The sequence below is a fragment of the Aptenodytes patagonicus genome, chromosome 8, assembly GCF_965638725.1.
Source record: "Aptenodytes patagonicus chromosome 8, bAptPat1.pri.cur, whole genome shotgun sequence".
NCBI classification, from domain to species: Eukaryota; Metazoa; Chordata; class Aves; order Sphenisciformes; family Spheniscidae; genus Aptenodytes; species Aptenodytes patagonicus.
The window spans coordinates 23,302,716-23,322,202 of record NC_134956.1 but is presented as its reverse complement, the minus strand read 5'-3'; the positions used below and the strand labels follow the sequence as shown (position 1 = coordinate 23,322,202).

The window sequence follows — 19,487 nt, the reverse complement described above, 5'->3', positions numbered from 1 at the left end:
GTTTAGGAGGGAGGGAAAAAACCAGAGTGCCTTAGAAGACAGAAAGTAGTAGGGTAGGGAGGACTGAGGTGTAATGCTTTCGTACGGGGAAATACTTGGAATCCCAGGCAAAACGCCATATGGCCAAACAAATGCCAAGCTTGGAAAAAATTTGTCCTGACCTGCCAAAAATTGTTGACTATTGCTCAGGAAGGAGCTCACTATCCTGGCCAGAATAAGCAAGCCAGGTGGCAGAACAGAAAAAGGCATTAGACAAAAGAGCAGGGTGTGGGGCTTTTCTGAGGTTTGGTTTTTTTTTTTTTTAATTTTTAAAAGGAAAATATTAATGTGTTCCATGGAATATGACTAATGAAATCCACAGGCATAAGGAAAAGAAGGCACATATAAATTTGAAGGAACACAGTATTCAGGATACTTACTGCCTTGATGCACTGTTATGTCTTATTCTTACTGCTCTATACTAGATAAGTTCATTTAAGCTTTTTTAATTCAGTTTCTAGATACAGAAATCATTACCCTACAGATGTCAACCAGGAAGTTCTCAAATAGCTTCCACATATGATTACTGGTGTAAATCTCTTTCATTTCTACTTCAGTGTCCACATAGCAATGATTCAAGAAGTTGATGTACGCAATTTTGACCTAGAAGTAGAGCAAAAAAATCACCATTAAAAAATAAAAATCTGAATGGTATTATGAATGAATATAATGTCACATTAAAACTGCTATAAAAATCATTAGTAATTCTACTTCTTCCTTTTATTTAAGCACTGGTGAAATTTAATGCCATGAATAGCAAGACATCATCCAATAAAAACCACCAGGATTATTGCAGACAAAACGTCAGCATAATAATCATTTCCAGTTCTGCAGAACCATCTGTTCAAGGTTAGCAGCATACTCCATAAACCTCCCTGCCTCAAGAACCTTATAAAACAACAAAGTACAGCATCACATCCCCATTTTAAGGGCAAGGAACAAGTATAAAAGGATTTAACTTTACTCAGATTCACTGGGGTGGCCGATAGCACAACCAGGGAAGGAACCCAGTTTCCCAGCTCACAGCTTGCTGTCCACCTGCACCACCACCCTTCCCAGGCCAGACTCAGCCATACCAAATCTCTGTCGCCCAAAGCCAGCACATTTCAAATACATATAGGCCAGTGCCTCCAAACAGCCCTCACCTCAGGTATGCAATCCTCGTGGGTTACTACCCTAACAATGTCATCCAAAGGAAGAAGGGAGTTGCATTTTATTTCTGTGTAGACATTTTTGCCTTCTGTGCACACAGCAAGCAGTTCTACTAAGTGGATGTGGTACATCAGTGGGCTGTTTTCATCCATCCGATCTCTCTCTGATCTCATCATTTGCACCAAAGTCTGGAAGGAGGCTCTGTCATTGTAAAACACTAGGACATCTTCTCCTGCATTCACCAGCTACCGAGAAAGAAAAGTATTCCATCAGCAGATCAAAGCCTGTGCATCTCCCTGCAGCATCCTCCCCTAATCTGTGGGCTGACTGTTACTGTGCAAATCCCGATTAGCTTTGGATGCTTAAAAGGAGTGCAGCCCACCAAGTCAGCTGGGCATTCCTCTTGTGCTCCCTTCATGGGATAGAGGGCTCGAGTATGACATTTTCTCTTAAAGAATTTACCACTTCTGAACTGCTGAAGAACTTCAAAGTCAGCCCAACTGACTGCTTAGACAGAAGTTGTGCCAAGAAGCTTGTGACTTTCCATTGTGCTTTTTTATTTCACGTATATTGCCTCAGCTGACTTTTAATACAGCTAGCTGCAGACATACTGTTTTGTTCAGAGAAATGCCCCAGGGGCACGCCGGATGGGAGGACTGCAGGGCTCAGTAATTCCACCCTTCTAAACAAACATCATCAATTTTCCAAGGCTAGCAAGTGACACGTTAAGTCACACACTGAAGATTTCTATCAGCTTCACATTTGAGACCTGGATGGCCACATTTTTAGAACAGTTCACACCTCCTCTAACTCCATGAAGGGAAGGAGAACAAGCAAACTGAGACCTGCTCCGGGCTGGACACTTCTGAGCATGCAGCTGGAGGGATCTGAGGCTGTCCTCCCATGGGGTTTGTGGCAAACAGCTAGTTAAAACACAGAAGGCAACCCCCAAAGCAACCCCCTTTCCTCAGCAGCTGCTGACCACCATGGAAGCTGATTGCTGAGCATCTCACAAACTCGACTCCGTGCTGAGAAGCTCACAAAACCATTTTTGAACTGAACGACAAAATATGGAAGACCTTCGATCAATCTAGTAAGATTGATACACAAAAGCTAGGCCTTGACAAATCTGATCCTCGGGCTCCCCCTGCTGAGGAGGCCAATAAAAATCCCATCAGACATGCAAATATGCTGTCAAACAGATCACATCCAATATCCAACTTAAAGGGATTTATTTGCCCTTCTCTTACCTCTCCCTTCTATCTTGACACTCCAATTTCCCCATTACCTACACATCTAAATTTCTGAAGACCCTCAGACTTTTCCCCCTTCAGGACTTAAACAGCTGAATATGTAGGTCTTGGTGAGATAAGAAATTCCCATCAAAATACTCTACCATCACGGTAAAATTTTCCTTCTGCATTACTGATCTTGAAATTAAACTATTTCTATTCCACCCAATTTTGCTAGAGAAAGGCACCCTTGCTTCATAAGCCCGACTATACTCTGCTGTGTAGAGGCCTGGAAAATAACTTCTAAGTATCATTAATAACCAACCACTCGTTATACCTATAGGTGAAGAGCTCGGAAAGCTTTCAGTCACAAAAAAGCCTGTGCTTTCTGGTAGCTGTATGCTCTTTTTGCATTGAGAGAGCTAACTGTCAGCTTCTTGGCAGTCCCAGAAGCGAGAGGATCAATTTGTCATTTTCACCAAATGGTATGTGAAAACTTCTGTTCAGACCTTGCAAATCTCTGCAGCTCTCACCTCAGCCATTACCATATCTTGGCATTTCTTAATGAATTTTCCTTCCGCCTTGACAATTGTCTGCAGGAACTTTATGTACTGAACATTTCTGCCATGTGTTTCGATACAGTGGACAAAGTGTTGAACAACGCGTTCATTAATTTCACTGCAAAGCTGGAAGTTGTTCATGAAAATGTGCTGCATTGTTACTGCTTCCAGAATCTAATGGAGGGAATGAAAGAAAGGAAGAAATTAGAAAATAAACAAACCATGAAACCCACACAGAGGTCAGGATAAAGTCAACACTCCTGCAGGGTGCAGGACTGAAAAGAACGTTTCTGAGGACCCAATCTTTCAACACAACAGCTCGTATCAAAGCCTATTTTTCAGTCCACTTCAGCCTCTTGAACCTTCTACACTGAAATGGTCCTAAACAAACCGATCTCGCCAACTTCCAAGGCTTTAGAATGAAAACAAAATGTGACCCCTTCAACCAATCTTGCATCAGAACAAGCCCAGAGGCGATCACCAAGGACAATCCATTCTCTTTTCTTGCCAGAAAATTAATAAATCATAGCATGAGGTTATTCTTACCCCTGGGTTAAGGAACAGGTTTATGTGCTTGTGCAGCAATGCCTGGTTCTGTTGGTTCCCGGCACAAAAGTTCTGTAAAAACTCATGCGCAAGCTTCATTATCTCCTGCATCCTCGTGTCTTCAGCCTGTGATTGCATGACAAATAAGATGGGGTTAAAAGGAATCTGAAGGTTCACTTTCAGGTGAGTACTGGATGAGCCGCAGCTCCAGCTCTGCAAGGGAACTGTCACGTCTCTCTCACACTCCAAAGAAAAACAAACCTCCACCCAGTTCAGGGACATTAGGGATGAGTTTGGCCTGCTTCACAGTTTTAAAGATCATCAAAAATACAGACCATAATAGAAATTACAGTAGTTTATTCTCTAAAATTGCATACTCCATGGCCAAGCCTGCCAGCAACGTGCTTTAGTCACTTTTACACTTCTGAACATACCAGTACGTTGGCCAAACCACACATCATCACCTTGGGGCTACACAGGAAAATTGCCATGTTCCACTGAAATGCATTTCAGCAGCAACAGATAGGTAGTTCATGGCAAAAAAAAAGATGGAAAGTTATTATTGCAACAGTCAAGCCCAATTTATATTTACTGGAATCTGCACACTACTTGCATGCTTCCAAGTACAGTTCAGGAATTGGTGCCTTTCCTCTGACATCAGTGTGGATTACCAGTCCACTGATGGTATAAAATGCAGTTTGGAAAATTAGTGTCTGCTTTTTTTTTTAAGGAGTTTCATATATTTCCAAGGGTGAAACACCTTCCACACTGCCTGTCCAATATGTATTCACACGTATGGGACAGAAAGGTGACAAGAGGTGTTGGAGGGGGTTTTTGCTGCTGATTTTTTAGCAAAATATGAAGCGAGACAGCATGAGACTTAGCTTAACATTAATCAAAGCTACTGTCTAGAATTACCGGTTCTCAGAAACCTGTAGAGTTTGGAGCAGAGGACAGCAGAGTGACAGACACCGGGAAAATGTGAAGAGCTCCCTCACCTATGCAACGGTAAGTACCTGTCACATGTGACTAATGGGCAGCCAACACGATGAACTTCGGGTGTGCTTCATCAGCACAATGCAGTGCTGTGCAAGCTCAAACCATACAGCAACCCAGTCAAAGTGGGCTTCAAACTGCACCGCTGACATTACACGGCACTCTGATATGGCTAATTATGAACAGCAGCCCTCGCCTGGAGAGCCAGTTGGTATTTATTCATTTCTAAGGGGGAGTCTGGGACTTTACAACTGGGGGGGGTCTGTGTCTAACTACTAGGTAGACCTGCTGATAAATCCCGCAAGGGACCAGGCACCCTCGTTTCCCTTAGTGTTCCCAGGATGGCTGCCATACAGCTACCTCGTAGCAATAACGAGGGTCTTGCTTCCACAGACACAGCTTAACTTCAAGGCAGCATACACCTCCCATGAAAAGCTGAGAGCTGAGCCTTGGTCTTACTCTGAGCTACGATGGACAAATATTTCTTCAGGAAATAGTGCATAACACTGTATATTCAAAGACTTCAAACAAACAAAGCTTATATAAGCTCCCCATTATTTTTGAAGTGTGGATATTTCATAGACTATAAGGCTATATAAAATAGCCTCTGTGAATCCAATATAAAGGTAGAGGGTTCAGGAAGATTCAGAGGAGGTATTAAAAGCCCGTCAACATGACATGAAGCAAGGCGACAGCCATACAGAAACCCAACCTTTTCATAAGGGATCTGCAGCAGCTCCAGCACAACCGCATGAGCTCCCATGTTCCTCAGAAGTCGCTGCTGCTGCTTACGGCTTTTCCTGACCGAGGCACTCTCCTGAACACAGAGCTTGCTGAGCCGCAGCAGGATCTGAAGAAGAGACTTGCTTTAGAGCTGAAATTCTGGGTTTTATTTCAGAGCATGCCAGGTGGCTCCCAGAGAGCAGCAACAGTGAAAAACACATCTGCACAGACCAGAGAGGCTCTAGGTAGCAAAATTAGGTTTTGGGGTCTCGAGGCGAGGAGCGAAGGCCAGGCTAAGGCCTGGTTGCTCCTGCAACATCAGTACAGGTACAGAAGGACCCAGCTGGAACCGAGAACTGCCAGGAAACGTCGGGTCAGACGGCAGCAATGGTGTCTGCTGCCCCCTCGAGCAGCAGCCACCCCCCCGTCACCACCCCTCCGGGGACACAGCAGCCAGCACAGCCTTGCACCACTTGGCACAGGTAAGAGAAGCAGTTTACTGGCCTGGGCACCACCCATGACATCTCTGACTAGGGCCGGTCCTGCAGAATTCAGCCGTGTCAAGTGAACCCGGCATCAGGCTCTGCAGTACGGAGCTACAGAAAAACCATTAGCTCATACCAGACCAGCGCCAACGCATGCTCTGTCTGGTGTTTTTTAAATTAAATTTCAACAGCACGGTGGTTTTGAGTGCAAGGTACTCAGGACAGGGCAAATTAAATAGCTCCTCCACTTGCTTACTTCCTTCGTAGCCTTTAACAATAAAAATATTGTGTTACCATTGAAACAGCAGCAAAATGTCGCGTTTCTCACTAATCCATTCTTAAGGAAAGAATACATGTCGTGCTTATTATATTCCTGGCTTCTCATTCAAGTTGGGATATGTTATTACTCAGCAAATAGTTTCCACAATGGAAGAGTGACTCAGACTTTCCTGGGTGTCTCCCTCTGACTGCAGCTCTCCAGAGCTGCGTTAACTCATTTACACTTCCATTTAACCATCAAGAAGCAAAGTTTTACCTCTTTTACTACACGGTAGTTGTAGCTGCTGGTACTTTCAGGCTTTTGGGACTTGCTGTGACCTTCCTGTGGATAAAAATCAGACAATTTATTACTAGCCTACAGTATTGTCTTCATGAAGGCTAAAATTACCATTGTCGGATACTGCGTGCTCTCTTCCTGGAAAGGAGTGTCATCCTTCAGTTTTCTGACAGTCTCAGAAAAATACATATAATTATCCTGTCAAGTCTCACTGACCACTATAACATAAAATAAGGTGAGGGTGGGATGATTTTAAAGACAGCAACCTCCTGTCCTTTCCTTTGCTTGTCACATTCTGTCTGTAATCGTCTCCCCCCAAAAAAAACTTCTTTCTCTCCCTCTCTATTATTAAACTGTCATTGCATAGATATCAAGAGATACCTCACAGAACTAACACTAGGAAAGCAATGAGTAAATTACTTCTATTTACTTCCAAAAATAAATGTTCATAACCCAGGGACTATTTCTTGCATTCCCTCACCCGGTCTTTTCTATTTGATTGCAAATTATACTGAGACAAAAGGTGTTTAACTAGTTCTAAGCCAGATGTGCATGCCAGGAAAGTCTAGTATCATCAGGTACAGATAAAGCACCAACATTTACCAGGTTTCTTAAGCACTGTTCTCTTCTGCCATTTAACAATAGTGCCGTGATTCAAAATGCATCACCTGAACAGTTCACAGCTCTGCCCTGGTACTTTTGACCATATTAAAACATGCAATCTGTCAGTGCTGAAAGGACACAACTCAGGAGCCAGAGCAAATCCAAACCAACTGTTCTGATGACACATCAGTAGGTGCTAATCCTGAGCCATTTCCACCTGAGACTAAGTGGCATCAACTAGCTCAAGTTCTCCTCTTATTCTCGCCTTAGTCCAAAAGCAATTCAGATAGCCTCACCAGGCTATGCAGTGTGCTGCAAAGATGTTTGGCTTTTTTAGTCACAGTTCTGGAAACAGTTACATTTTCATAAATTATTAATACATTAATTTGTGCAAACAGAACCTAATTACCTCTTTTTTCTTGTGTTCATTTTCACCTTGAACTCCATCCATAGTCTCATCAGGGCCCTGGCCTTTGTACACCCAAAGCTCTGATTTTTCCACAATAGACCTCAGCTGGTCCAAATCTTGTTTTATCTGCTTGTAGTTGTCAACATCTTGGCTGGTAACAAGCAGTTGAACCTTACATGAATGCAATCCATTAGTTGCACAAAAGGATTGTTTTTAGCTGCAATATATACATTCAGATGAGGAATAACACTCTTAATACACACACATACCTGTTTAAACGCTTGAAGGACTTCTTGTCTCTGACTAAAGTGCCGGAAGAGTAGCTGAAGTGCTCCAGACACCAGAGGAGGATAATCATGCATTGTTAAATGCAGCAAAACTCTGAGAAATGTTCTGCCACCATGATCATCCAAATCCAGTGGTGTATTCTCCTCACTGAAATCAGAGTGTAGGAGTTAACTAGCTTATTAGACTGAATGTCCCAGCAGGTTCTTAAGTCCAGTCAGCGGTGGCAGAAAACCTTTTTTCTTACTTTTAAATAAGGGGGAAATTTATTAAATCAAGTGCTATCTTAAGACACACAGGGGTTTTTTGGTGTACTGCTTAATAGGGAGTCTATTCCAGAATCTCATTAATCATGGTTCACTCAGCTTACATTATCCAACTTACATTTTTGGGGGTCAAACTATGCCAAAATATTTGTCCCTATGTCAACCTCACCCTATTGCTCAAATAGTTCTTGCCCATTCCTGGTACTAACCTTTCTCACTATTTATGAAATAAGACCCTACCTCAGTATCCAGGTTGCAATGCTAATTATGTCAAGCACTTGAAATCCCTCTCTTCCCTCTCTTTCCCCTGCGCCTCTTTTCTGAGCATGAGAAACTCATGTTGTATTTTTTTTTCCTATCAGTGCTCCCCGAATCTTTTCTGTATTCTGCTTCCAACTGAGTCTGCACGTTTACATTAAAAATTCTGGTTATTAATTCTGTAAGTGAATCTCTCTCTCCCCTTCTGCCTTCATTTAAGAAATCAGTTATCTTAGGTTTACAGAAAACAACTGCAGCTCTGAGCAGCTTAAGGACAGTTAGAATATACAGCTTCATGGTGCTCCAACAGATAGAGGGTGGAGTATCAGGATAAGCTCAAGTACTTGGGAGTCTGTCACTGACTTGCTGTCCTGTGATTTAAGAAAGGACATAAGCTGCTCCGGAAGGAAGGCAGGTATGGAAGGTACAGCTTGTTTTGTTCTGTCATGCATGTGCAGTTTAATGCTGCATTATACAGGAAAAGGATGGCTAAGTATATATCTATCTCAGAAGTCCCAATCCTTGCCTACACAAACTTTTCCACCTAAGATTTTGCTGCAGCATTGAGCTTAGATGCACTAATCCTCCAACTTGGCTTCCACCCACACAAGTGAAGCCCTCCCATGAAGATCTTTCTGGCTGAAGGACCCCTGTCCCTTATCTGTGGCTTTTAATCCAAATGGACACTACTTTGAGCTGTATCAAAGGCATTTCAGGAAAATGAAGCTTCAGTAACTGTGGCAGCTGTTGCCAATCTTTTCCCAGTTACCACCTCCCTTTCAACTGCAATCCCCTCTCCTTGGTAGCCCTGAGGGCTACAGCCTGGGAACTGCTGAGCTACCCCTTGATTAGCACTAGTGAAGAGATACTTTCCTTCCACCAAAGATCCCCTCAGCTTGTTCTTCAATATGTTCAAAGTCCAGGGCTCCTGAGAAAATAACAAGACAAATATGTTATGTCAGAATGGCACCAGAGATGTTTTTGCAGCCTAAAAACATTCTAAACAACAAGTGGTGATGTAGCTGTAAACAAGAGGGTCATAACAAGCTGAAAGGAACGCTGAGAGATTACTGAAGCAGCCTACTAAGATAACATAAGACAATAAATTAACCTGTTCTCAGCTCACAAATTAAACTGCATAGTCACTTCAGCAACATCCAGGCTTATTCTTCTCTTGCCTATTTTTAGATTGCACCAGCATCATTCCAGGACACTGATGGGACCTCATGTCAGAGGGGCCAGCGACAAGAAACACCAAACTTCAGCCTTGAGAAGTTCTAAAGCAATAAATTCAGCAATGACAGCAATAGCCCTGTGGCTCAAGAGACAAAAAGGTCTTTGCATTTTTCAGTATAAGGTATATATTATCACATGGGCAGTGACCAATATTTTGAAATTAAAAAAAAAAAGGTAAACCAGTATTGGAGCTCTCAATCTTTCACAAACATTTGCAAAGGGGAAAGAGCACTGGGAATTTACATCTTTGCCAAAAACATCTACCCTCTTACTTCCAAAGTTTAGCTCAAAGAGCTCTCGCTTTCCCCGCCAGCCCAGTTTCGAAGGCCCTGGCACCCCGGGGGGCTGCTGGACAGGCAGCCCAAGAAAAAAAAGTAAACACATGCCCTTTGAAGTAAGATCAAAAGAAACAGTCTCCTCCCTTTGAAGGCTTCACATCTAAACCACGTTTTCCTTATCTTTCTCTTTTGCATCCAGAGATACGGTCCCCATATTGAGGGAGAAAAACTGTTTGATGTCTAACAAGCTGCACTTTTAAAGTCCAGTTATTCCTACATGGTACAGGTCCTAACTACAGGACACTTTTTCCCCTGAAAAGCAATACAGCAATTGACAACACCCCATCTACCCAGTCCACTAACTATACTGCTTTCAATTAAGAACACTGGACATGACAAGCTCCTTAACAGCTTACTTTCATACCCTTGTCTAGCAGCACTGAGATACAGACACCTCCAGATGTCTTGCCTTCATACAATACCTTTGGAAAAGAGAAGTTTGGGTGGGTAGAGGCATCAGGCCAGGGGAAAGGGATAGAGGAAATCAGATTACTTTGGGGATCCTTTTCCTTCAGGCAGAAACATTAATACAAAAGATATAATTTGAGCTTGATAACAGATCACACATGATAGTGTTTATTTCAGGTTTTCTTCAAACAATGCATCTCAGGCTCTTGGTCATACTTAACTCATGGAAACAAGTAGGAGAGAGTACAAACAAATCCTGGGTTTTGTTTGGGGTATATGGAAATGATCCCTACCATTATTCCCGCTGCTAGCAGGGTACTTTGCTTCAGTGGGACCATTTATATGCCAAAGCAAGAACCTGAATCAATTATCCAATTAGCACCTCTAAGATTAAAGAGTCTTCCCTAACCCACACAAATTCATTCTTTGCAAAATAACTAACCTGGTACATTAGCTGGCATTTCTTGATTACTGCTTCCAGTGGGTGATTCAGACATCTGGGCATTGCTTTCATCAAATTCATGTTTAAATATACAAAGTAGGCAGGAGATTCTGTAGTCCAATCTCACATTCAAAATAAACTGATAATACAGAAGTGTTAAAAATATTGAAATAGCTTGTCTATTTCCAAGCACATATACAATTGACACATAATACAGCACTACAAACACACAAGATCAACATAGTAAAAATGTGGATTTAACTTGGAGAAGAGGTATGCAAATGTTTTCCTAAAAATCCCCAGAATTCAGTGATTTTTTTTTTTCAGCGATTTCAATGAGCATATGATATGCACACAGTAATAAATACTTATGAGTAAAAGATTTTGGCAGAGTTTTGATCTCTCGTTACTGCCCAATGCAGGCATCCTCACCCTGCCCCCCAGGAAAGGAAAGCAGCATTTCTATCTCCGTTCTGAAACCAGCAGGAATCTGACAGACAAACGCTGCTGTGGTTTGCTGTGCCACAGGGTGCTGTGGCAGGGGAAGCTGAACACAAGCTGCTGCCACAAGCCCAGCATCGCAGCCTGCTGCTGCCATACAGCAGCTACCAGTTCAGGTGGGCTGTATTAGCTAGTGCCAGTGAAACCTCCGGTGTAGCAGAGACCACCTTCTCGGTGGTCTTCCTCCCTCTTGAGGAAAGTAGTACAACGCAAAGAACACTTGCAGTGTTCTCAAATTTATGGGAAAATGCTTAATGCCAGTTTTAATAACCCACAGTAACAAGGGGAATACTGGCACACTAAAATATCCCATTGCACATGCCAGGCCATAAGAGAAGTTCTGGCTTTAACTAAAATTAGCAGTGGTGAAAGGAAGTGAATCAAGCCCCCCCTACATGCTGCATCTGCTGCTGAGGGGAAGGGCATAACCTCAAACCCAGCTATGTGCGAAACCTCCCACGGGGGCACGGGGAAGGTACACCATGGCTTTCCCGCTGCTTCGCATACTTTCGCCCACAAGGCTTTTGCAGCATTCTGGCCTCCATGAACTTGCCCATGAAGTTACTGAACAGAAAAGTGACTCCTGCACTGAGGGAGAGAAGATGGATTTCAGTGCAGTAATTCTGTGGCAACATCCAGATCAAGACAGTGCTGTGGAAGAGGGAAAAAAAACTTCTGTGTCCCAAAGACTTAGGAGTGAACAAGTAAGAAGAGCCAGACAGAGATGGAAGAGACAGCAAGGCTGGCAAATGTGCATGCATAAAAACCATTTCAGGCTGATGGCTGTACGAGGAGGAGTCTCAAGTACCTCCCTCTTCCTGGAGGCACTTAACAACATGGCCCTGTATATTCAGGGAAATTACTGAGACAGTAAGGTGGAAAATGAGCTCTCCACTTCATCAAGTCAGGTATTTAGAAATCACTGTTAAATAAGCAGATGTCTATCGCAAACTCATTTCTATTAAATTGTTTCAGTAATGGCATAATATTGTCATATGCAATTGAGTGCTGCATGCCTGAAAAAGTCACTCTTGTAATGCTTTACCAGTTTAAAAGAGGCACATACAAGGCAGGAGTGAATTAAAAGGCAGCATGGCACTATATTAATGCTTAGATTAAAGACAGCACAAGATGCTACATTAATTTGTGTTGCTAGTACCTGAAGTATTTCGATGATCTTCAGCTTTGTGTCCATTACCAGGATGTCCTCTTTCTCTGGTTCACTCTGCTTGACATTACCCTCAGGAGCAGCAGCAAGCGGAGTCATGGGCAAGAACCCACCGCCTCTGAGCACCACCTGGGTCATCAGCTCACCGACTCCGTGGATTGATCTCATCACATTGCTCCCTTCAGAGAGGTAGGTAAACAGGTAAGGTTATGATGGTGTAATGGGACTGCATTAACAGGGCAAGGACCCTCCACATCCTATGAAGAGAAATTGTCTCAACATTAAACAAGGCCAGGTGGACACCTAAATCCCTGAACAGATGGAAGTCAACAGAAGCCCTGCAGTACTTTCAGAAACCCCCTGCCCTCTCCCTCTTTCATCGTAGGCATTGCTCAGCTGTACAGCCAAGCCACAGACAGAAAGGAGTAGAAGATTTCAAATCCACATTGACATTTTGAGATGAACTAGAAACTACCAAAGAATAATCTGTTCTGCCAATCATTTTTCAGCCTTACCTTTACTTTCCTCGCCTTTTGCCATCTTGGTAATAGGGAAGATGGTAGTGATGTGCACACAGTCTAATATAGCAAGGAGGATTTTGGTTAGTCTGAGGAGGTCACAGAAGTTGTAGAAACCAAAATATATCAGATTTCTGGCTAAGTTAACAACCTACCAAAATAATAATAAAAAGCCTGGATTAATACTAAACATTTTGCTATCACAATCAAGTTGTCTTAACACAGTGAAAAGATCAAGAACCTGGCTGTGAGTCACATTCTTACCATAATACCTCATAATTCCATAAGACTGTACAGTTCTGCATTTTACCAGAAAGTTTTCTACTTGCCTACAAATACTGCAATGCCTGGAGTAACAGTCTGTACCTGCAATTGATATTCTATAGCTACAAAATCATACCATATTTGTCTCATTACAGAAAAGGTAAGATAGGTCAAGACTAGAGGGAATGTACAGATGCTTTTTATGGTTTTATCTTACAAAAAGAAGTAACATGCATCTAAAGCTTACTGCTACCAAGTTATAGTTTCCCCACAAGTCCTCCACATGCACTGCTTCAAATTTCACACATAAGAATTTCACATATAGTGCAAATACTTAATGTAGTCCCATTATCTGAAGTATAATCCCTCCAATACTTTTCTTTTTAAAGAAATATCACACATTTTGTTAAATTAATGGTTATTTAGGGAATACTACTGCATGGATTTGCTACATTTTATTTGCACAGATAGACTATATTAATAGGTCAGTAAGTCACAGGACACTGTATTGTTCCTGAGTAATACTGCAAGCTCTAGAGACTATCTGTACATGCAGACAGTGTTTAGTTTGAGAATATTTATTCCAGTAAAGCTTGACTTTGCAATAACAGTGAGAGCACAAAAAGTAAACAGGGCTGCTGCAAATCTAAGACATAAGCTCACATTCATTAATTGTATTTGAAGAACTATCATTGCAAACTGTCACAAACTTCAGTGGAGTTGCGTGCATGAGGAGAAAGGACTACACTGGAAGGTAGGAGCCTGCTGAGGCTTAGCACTCACTAATTACTTGCCAGTCTACCTAGTGTTGAAAAAAGTACCAACATTCCACAAAAAAAAAAAAGGATAAAATCAGAACTGGATAACTACCTCAAAAGTGAGCTTATTTTTCTCTTTATCAGAGAAAGGGAACCTCTGACACACCACATCTCTTAAATATTCCTCTACAAATTCCATTGTTTGTGCAAATCTCTCCTTAATTTCATCTTTGGAAGTTCCACTGCTATCATAGCTGAAGAGGAAAAAAAAAAACAACAAAAAACAAAACAGAACACAAAACTTAGCATGCAAATACACAGGGCGCTCTTCCCCCGATACAATTTTTCATCGGTTTGTCAAAATCTAAGAAAAGTTAAAAGCTGTTAAATAATTTATCCAAACAAGGGAGTCAAGAAGCTGACGCCATAATTTCCTGGCTTTTGCTGTTTTATCCCATACGCTCATTTTGCACTGTTTAAAAATGTCTGAGGAAAACAAAACAAGAGAATTTTGTCCCAATAAATAAAAAAAGAAACCCTTATGATTTTAGTGGAAACAATGACAAGCTATGTACAGCACTAAGGCAAACAGACGTGGCCAAGAGATGCTGACTGTGGATGCTAATTTCCTCCAAATAAAAACAATATATATGCAAAGTAGACATTAATTTTTCTTAATACAAATTCTAGGTTTCTCAGCGTGTGCAGAGAGCATTCAAAAAAGACAATCCCCACCACTTTCCACTAACTACTTCTAGTTCTCCTGTTTGATCACGTATCACTGTTTAGCCTCTGCCAGAGCTGAAGCCATTTGTTTTTCTATTTTGGCATTTAAAGTTGAATATGATCTACTGCATCTCTCTCAGCAAAGAAAACTAGGCTAGCAAGGAGAGAAGGGAGGGAAAAAGAAGAAACCACTAAACACCAGTACTAATACTGACAAGACTCAAAATCCTAACATTTAACACAAATTTTAAATGTTCATTTTCTCCAACCAAAAAATTGAGTTCTGAACAGTTGAAGTACTATAAATGTCAAATTATTTGTACTATAAAGAGTTAATACAAGTCTATGGTCAAGAAATTGTGTCTCCAGTCTAGATGTGGTTTTGTATAAGGTTTCACCACTGAATCAGAGTATTTTCCATTGGAGGTTAAGGAACATGACTGTGTTCCCAGCACATTACTTGTTTCAGCATCTTCCCTCTTGTTTTTGCTTTTAATTGCACAAGCTTCTATATGGACAATCTGCCCTGAAGAGTCTATACTCCAATCAAATAAGGCAGGAGGAAAAAATGAAATAGTCCTCCCTTGCTTTCCCTCCCCGGGGCTAGGTCACTCATCACATCACCCAAATCAGAGACAGACCATCACTGTGATCACTGCGTGTTTTGGAGACAAACCCCTACTGCCTCACAGCTTACACCACACACATACAGGAACGTTATTTTGTTCTCAGGAAGGTTCTTCTCCAGCAAACGTTACAGGCAAATGAAACTACAGGGTTTGAATACATGATGGGTTTTTAATTTTTTTTTTTTATTTTTAAACAGAAACAGTATAAACAATGCATGATACTAGGATTGATCTGGTTTTGTTTTAAAAATCAGGAGTGATGTAATTTCTTTCCCCACACCATTCCAGCCAGTACTCACTCATCAATAGCAATTTCAGAAGGTATTTCAGACCACAGACGAGCATACTTCACTGGTGTTACTTGTTCTTGGGGGTCACGATCAACGTGCATATGAAGCATTAGCCGGCAGAAAGACGCTCTCAGATCATATGGCAAGTTTTCATCAGACATGCAACGGAGAATGAGGTCCACATCCAGCTGGCCAGATATTTCATTTATGGCTAAGTACTGTCGATCAAGGCACATTCTAGCAAAGAGGTTTAGTTGGTATCTTCAGGGGAAAAAAAATACATAAACAAACAGCTTACACTTTAATTTCCAGAAATGTCCACTGGGTATAGCACTGATATGCTCTTATATAGAACGAATCTTATATTTTTTCCAGTAATACAGCTATACTTATTATGGAAAGAATAAAGTACTTATCAAACACTAGTAAAAGGTAACGTATAGTGGAAAAAAAGAATAAAAGGAGTCATCATGTTCTTCTGAGAGTTACATAGAACTAAGTAACACTGTTTATGAAAGCTACGGAAGAATCCAAAGAACACTTAAGGCAACTCAGCCTAAATACTGTAGAAGACCAAACACTTCTCACTGATGCTGAAGCTGCAGTTGTTCACTGAGGCAACAATGCAGATAGACTACAGAATCATTAAAAATCAGGTACTGATTAAACAACTAAGGGAGCTCTGCTCCCTTCAGTCAAAGAATCAGTAGAGAAAACCTAAACTTAATTCCTAAGCTTTTCAGTCCATAAACTAAAACCAAGCAACTGGCATTTAAGGTGTACACATTCAACAGACTGATAATTAGCCTTTAGTCAAAAAGCACACGTCCAACATTCATGAGTATTCATACAGGCTTGCGTTCAATCGTGTCAACTGTGAGGTTTCCTAAAGAAATGAACATTTAATTGAAAGCAGACTTCTTTTCACTCTCAGCACTCCTCATGGGAATTTTACCAAACCGTATCCTAAACCCTTGTTTTAAGCATGTTCACAAGTCTGTAATGTAGACTAAAAAATAATTAACACTATCAATTCTACTTAAAAACAAGTGCAAGAAAATCTATTTTAAAAGCAGATACAATTTGTTAAAATATATACAAGAGGTCTCCTTTTGAGCTCAGCCCTCCAATAGGCTCAAATAAAAACATGTATTAGGAAGTCTACTGCAAGAACTATTTCAATGGAAGAGATAATGCAAAATAAGATCGCTATTAAAAATAAAAAAATGTAGTTGTACTGTCTGCGTGACCAGAATCAAGTCCGTCAAACTACTCTCAGAAGTTTATAACCCAGACACAGGAATTTGGTCTGGGCTGAAACCTGATCTTACACTATGCCAAGAACTTGGTGTCTTGTCAAGTCATCTGGAAACATCGCTTCATGTCAGAAACTGCTAAAAGCATAGCTTAAGCCGTACAAAAGAGCACTGCACATTAATCAAACCAAACTTGTGGCATTTTCATAACTTCATATATTGCCCTGCTGAGAACTACAGGACCACTGAAGGCTTTGAGCTTAGAGACACATTTAGAAGGCAAGGAGAGCAGCAGTGACTTCTTTAAAATCAAAAGCAAAGCCATGTGCATGCTGAAATGCTGCAAGCAGTTGTTCACCCCAACTACCATCTGAATACAGGTAAACTAAACGGTTAACATACAGGCTGTCTCATAACACCCACTTACCAGGAAACCAAGCAGAAATACAGGCATTAAGTGCTGTGCAAATTCAATGCACTCTAAGCCTCAACTATTTTTTTTTTTTTTTTTAAAATCAGTTTAAACTTGCTTATGCTGATAATTGGACTTCTTACCACGAATAGCTTTGTGCTTTTAGCTCTCACTTCAAAGAGACTTCATCCTCACTCTAAGGGCTATTTTGTCCACAAAACCAGTATCCTTTCCCCCAAACCAACTACAACCTATAAACCAAAGGCTTCCCCACACAGCCTTGATGAACTTTGCTAGCCAACTACTGCACATGCTGTTAACCTGTAGTAGCTGAGTACGTCCCGATCTTCCTTCTGCCCTTCCTTAGCATCCTGAGCCAACTCTCTGATACTCTTACTGCGGATTTCCTTGTTAGTGTCTCTCCAGAACAACCACACTTCTTCCTCATCTTCTCCAACTTCCAAGGCATTTTCTCCACTTGACACTTCTTCAAACTCAAATCGAGAGAGGACCAGCCTGCCAGAAGGAAGTTAGATTAGATTACAAACTGCCAAGACCCATGCAGATCTTTTAGAACATTTCTTTTAAGACACTTGCTAAAAAAGACACTTGCTAAAGTGTACTGGTGATATAGAAGTAACTAATTTTGTGATCTCACCTGCATTCAGAAAACACAAATTTTATTCCTCAACTCTGCAAAGTAAAAGCAGAGTATCTTACTCTTTCAGCAGTAGCAGTTTACTACATAAAATCTTTGGGGTTTATTATTAAAAAAACATTAGGTTAGAATGAATTTAGCTTATAAGCTTTCTATTCAGCCTCCTTCTTTTTAAAGACCAACATTTCAGCTCCATTCAATTGATGAAGATAAAGAAACAAGGAAGTTAAAGACACGTCTAACTGACTTTCAAAAACATCTTCATAGGAGAACTGGTTCAAAGATCATTCAACAGACTAGGAAAGGATTTGGTAAACAAAAATATCTAAAGATCGATTAGTTCTGTATCCCATAAATGCCAATTGGATCAGAACTTCTTTCTGCTTATGTGGCGAAGTAACTAGAAACAAATAAGCTACTGAAACTAAAAAGGCTTTGGGGGCTTCAGCAAAAAAAGATCATACATCTGAAAAAAAGACAAGTTAAATACACAAGGATAAGAACAAATAAGTGATGTAGCAACTTTAAGTGCTGGTGGAAATAAATACAGTCTTTATGATTCCATGAAGAGAATTAACTGTGCAAGAATACTCTCATCCATTTGTGTTTTAAATACTACCTGACAAGAGACCTGCTTCCTTTTTACAGTATTTTGATAATGATTATCTGTGCCCTATTCCACACATCGAATAAATCCATATTTATGAAAGATAATTGGGATTTGGTGCCTGCTGTGATGCTTCAGCAATGGCAGGGCAATGCTGAGAGCTGGACACCAAAATCCTAACCGCAGAGGGAGAAAAGGGTGAGCAGAGATGCATCAGCTTCTGCTTTACTGCAAGCTGAGCTCAGTGGGCCTGCACCCAAGAAGTGCTTGCTCACTTCAGACACCTTATGGAGGAACGCCTGAAGCCCAGAGAAGGATCAGGCCCACAGGACCCTGCACACCTTCCTGCGAAGTCTGTCTACTTTGATCAAACGTGAGATATCTGAAAGATTTCTCTGACTGCAGGACTGAGAATGCATACGGCAGGCGCCTGCTGTCACCAATACCCATTTACTGTGTATTTGAAGAGGACCCCACACATACTTAACTGCTTTCTCTAGACGTGCCAGCAGTGCTCTCAGCTTTGAATCACCTTCCTTCTGTTTCATGCTAGGAAAACCATCTTTAAAGGCATTAACTTACTTAGTTTCAATGAGAATGTCTGCATTTGCTGGATTCAGCACGGCTTTACAGATCAACTCCTGTGTCACTGGAATAGACTTGTTCATGGAAACGCACAGATCTGAGAGGTAATCCAAAAACCTGTTGGAAAACGCGAGCCAAAAGGGTATCAATCCTTGTTGAGATCTAGACTGAAGCAATCTACATTTCAGTAAGAAAACATTCAGAACTCCATTTTAACATTGCAGAGTGAGACTGTTGCCCGAGGGGGAAGTTATGGCAAGTGCCAAAAAAGAAGTGAACTAGCTGTGCTTCCTTACTAACAAGTTGGCAGGTACAGATTTTTCTCAGAAGGCTAAGAGGAAAAGGGTAATCATATACTCAAAAATGCAGATCTCACCTGGGCTCCCTATTTTTCCTCACAAGACTAACAAAAGTGTCAATCTCGGCAGCTGTGATGTGCTTCTCCAAGAGCTTGCGATTGTTATGAAGCAGTGCTGTAATAGTGTCCTCGGCCAAGACATCGTAGCCAATTTGCTTCTGCATGAAGCCAAACTGCTTTGCAATGTATTCCTTCAAAACACAGAGGGAAGAAAGAAGGTGGT

General features: G+C 41.3%; 1 protein-coding gene across 1 annotated transcript in view; it reads right to left on the bottom strand.

Moving 5' to 3' along the window:
* Positions 1-19,487, bottom strand: part of ITPR1 (inositol 1,4,5-trisphosphate receptor type 1) — a 187,309-nt gene that overhangs the window by 92,496 nt on the left and 75,326 nt on the right. Inside the window, exons 18-34 of the mRNA XM_076346702.1 lie at positions 19,283-19,455; positions 18,904-19,023; positions 17,378-17,572; positions 15,398-15,649; positions 13,856-13,997; positions 12,719-12,872; positions 12,195-12,382; positions 10,535-10,673; positions 8,980-9,038; positions 7,571-7,732; positions 7,302-7,472; positions 6,269-6,334; positions 5,238-5,375; positions 3,530-3,655; positions 2,957-3,157; positions 1,185-1,436; positions 517-642 (exon numbers count right to left, since the gene is read on the bottom strand). Of these exons, the coding sequence (XP_076202817.1) occupies positions 517-642; positions 1,185-1,436; positions 2,957-3,157; positions 3,530-3,655; positions 5,238-5,375; positions 6,269-6,334; positions 7,302-7,472; positions 7,571-7,732; positions 8,980-9,038; positions 10,535-10,673; positions 12,195-12,382; positions 12,719-12,872; positions 13,856-13,997; positions 15,398-15,649; positions 17,378-17,572; positions 18,904-19,023; positions 19,283-19,455 (2,664 nt within the window). The remainder of the gene's footprint in view (positions 1-516; positions 643-1,184; positions 1,437-2,956; positions 3,158-3,529; positions 3,656-5,237; positions 5,376-6,268; positions 6,335-7,301; positions 7,473-7,570; positions 7,733-8,979; positions 9,039-10,534; positions 10,674-12,194; positions 12,383-12,718; positions 12,873-13,855; positions 13,998-15,397; positions 15,650-17,377; positions 17,573-18,903; positions 19,024-19,282; positions 19,456-19,487) is intronic.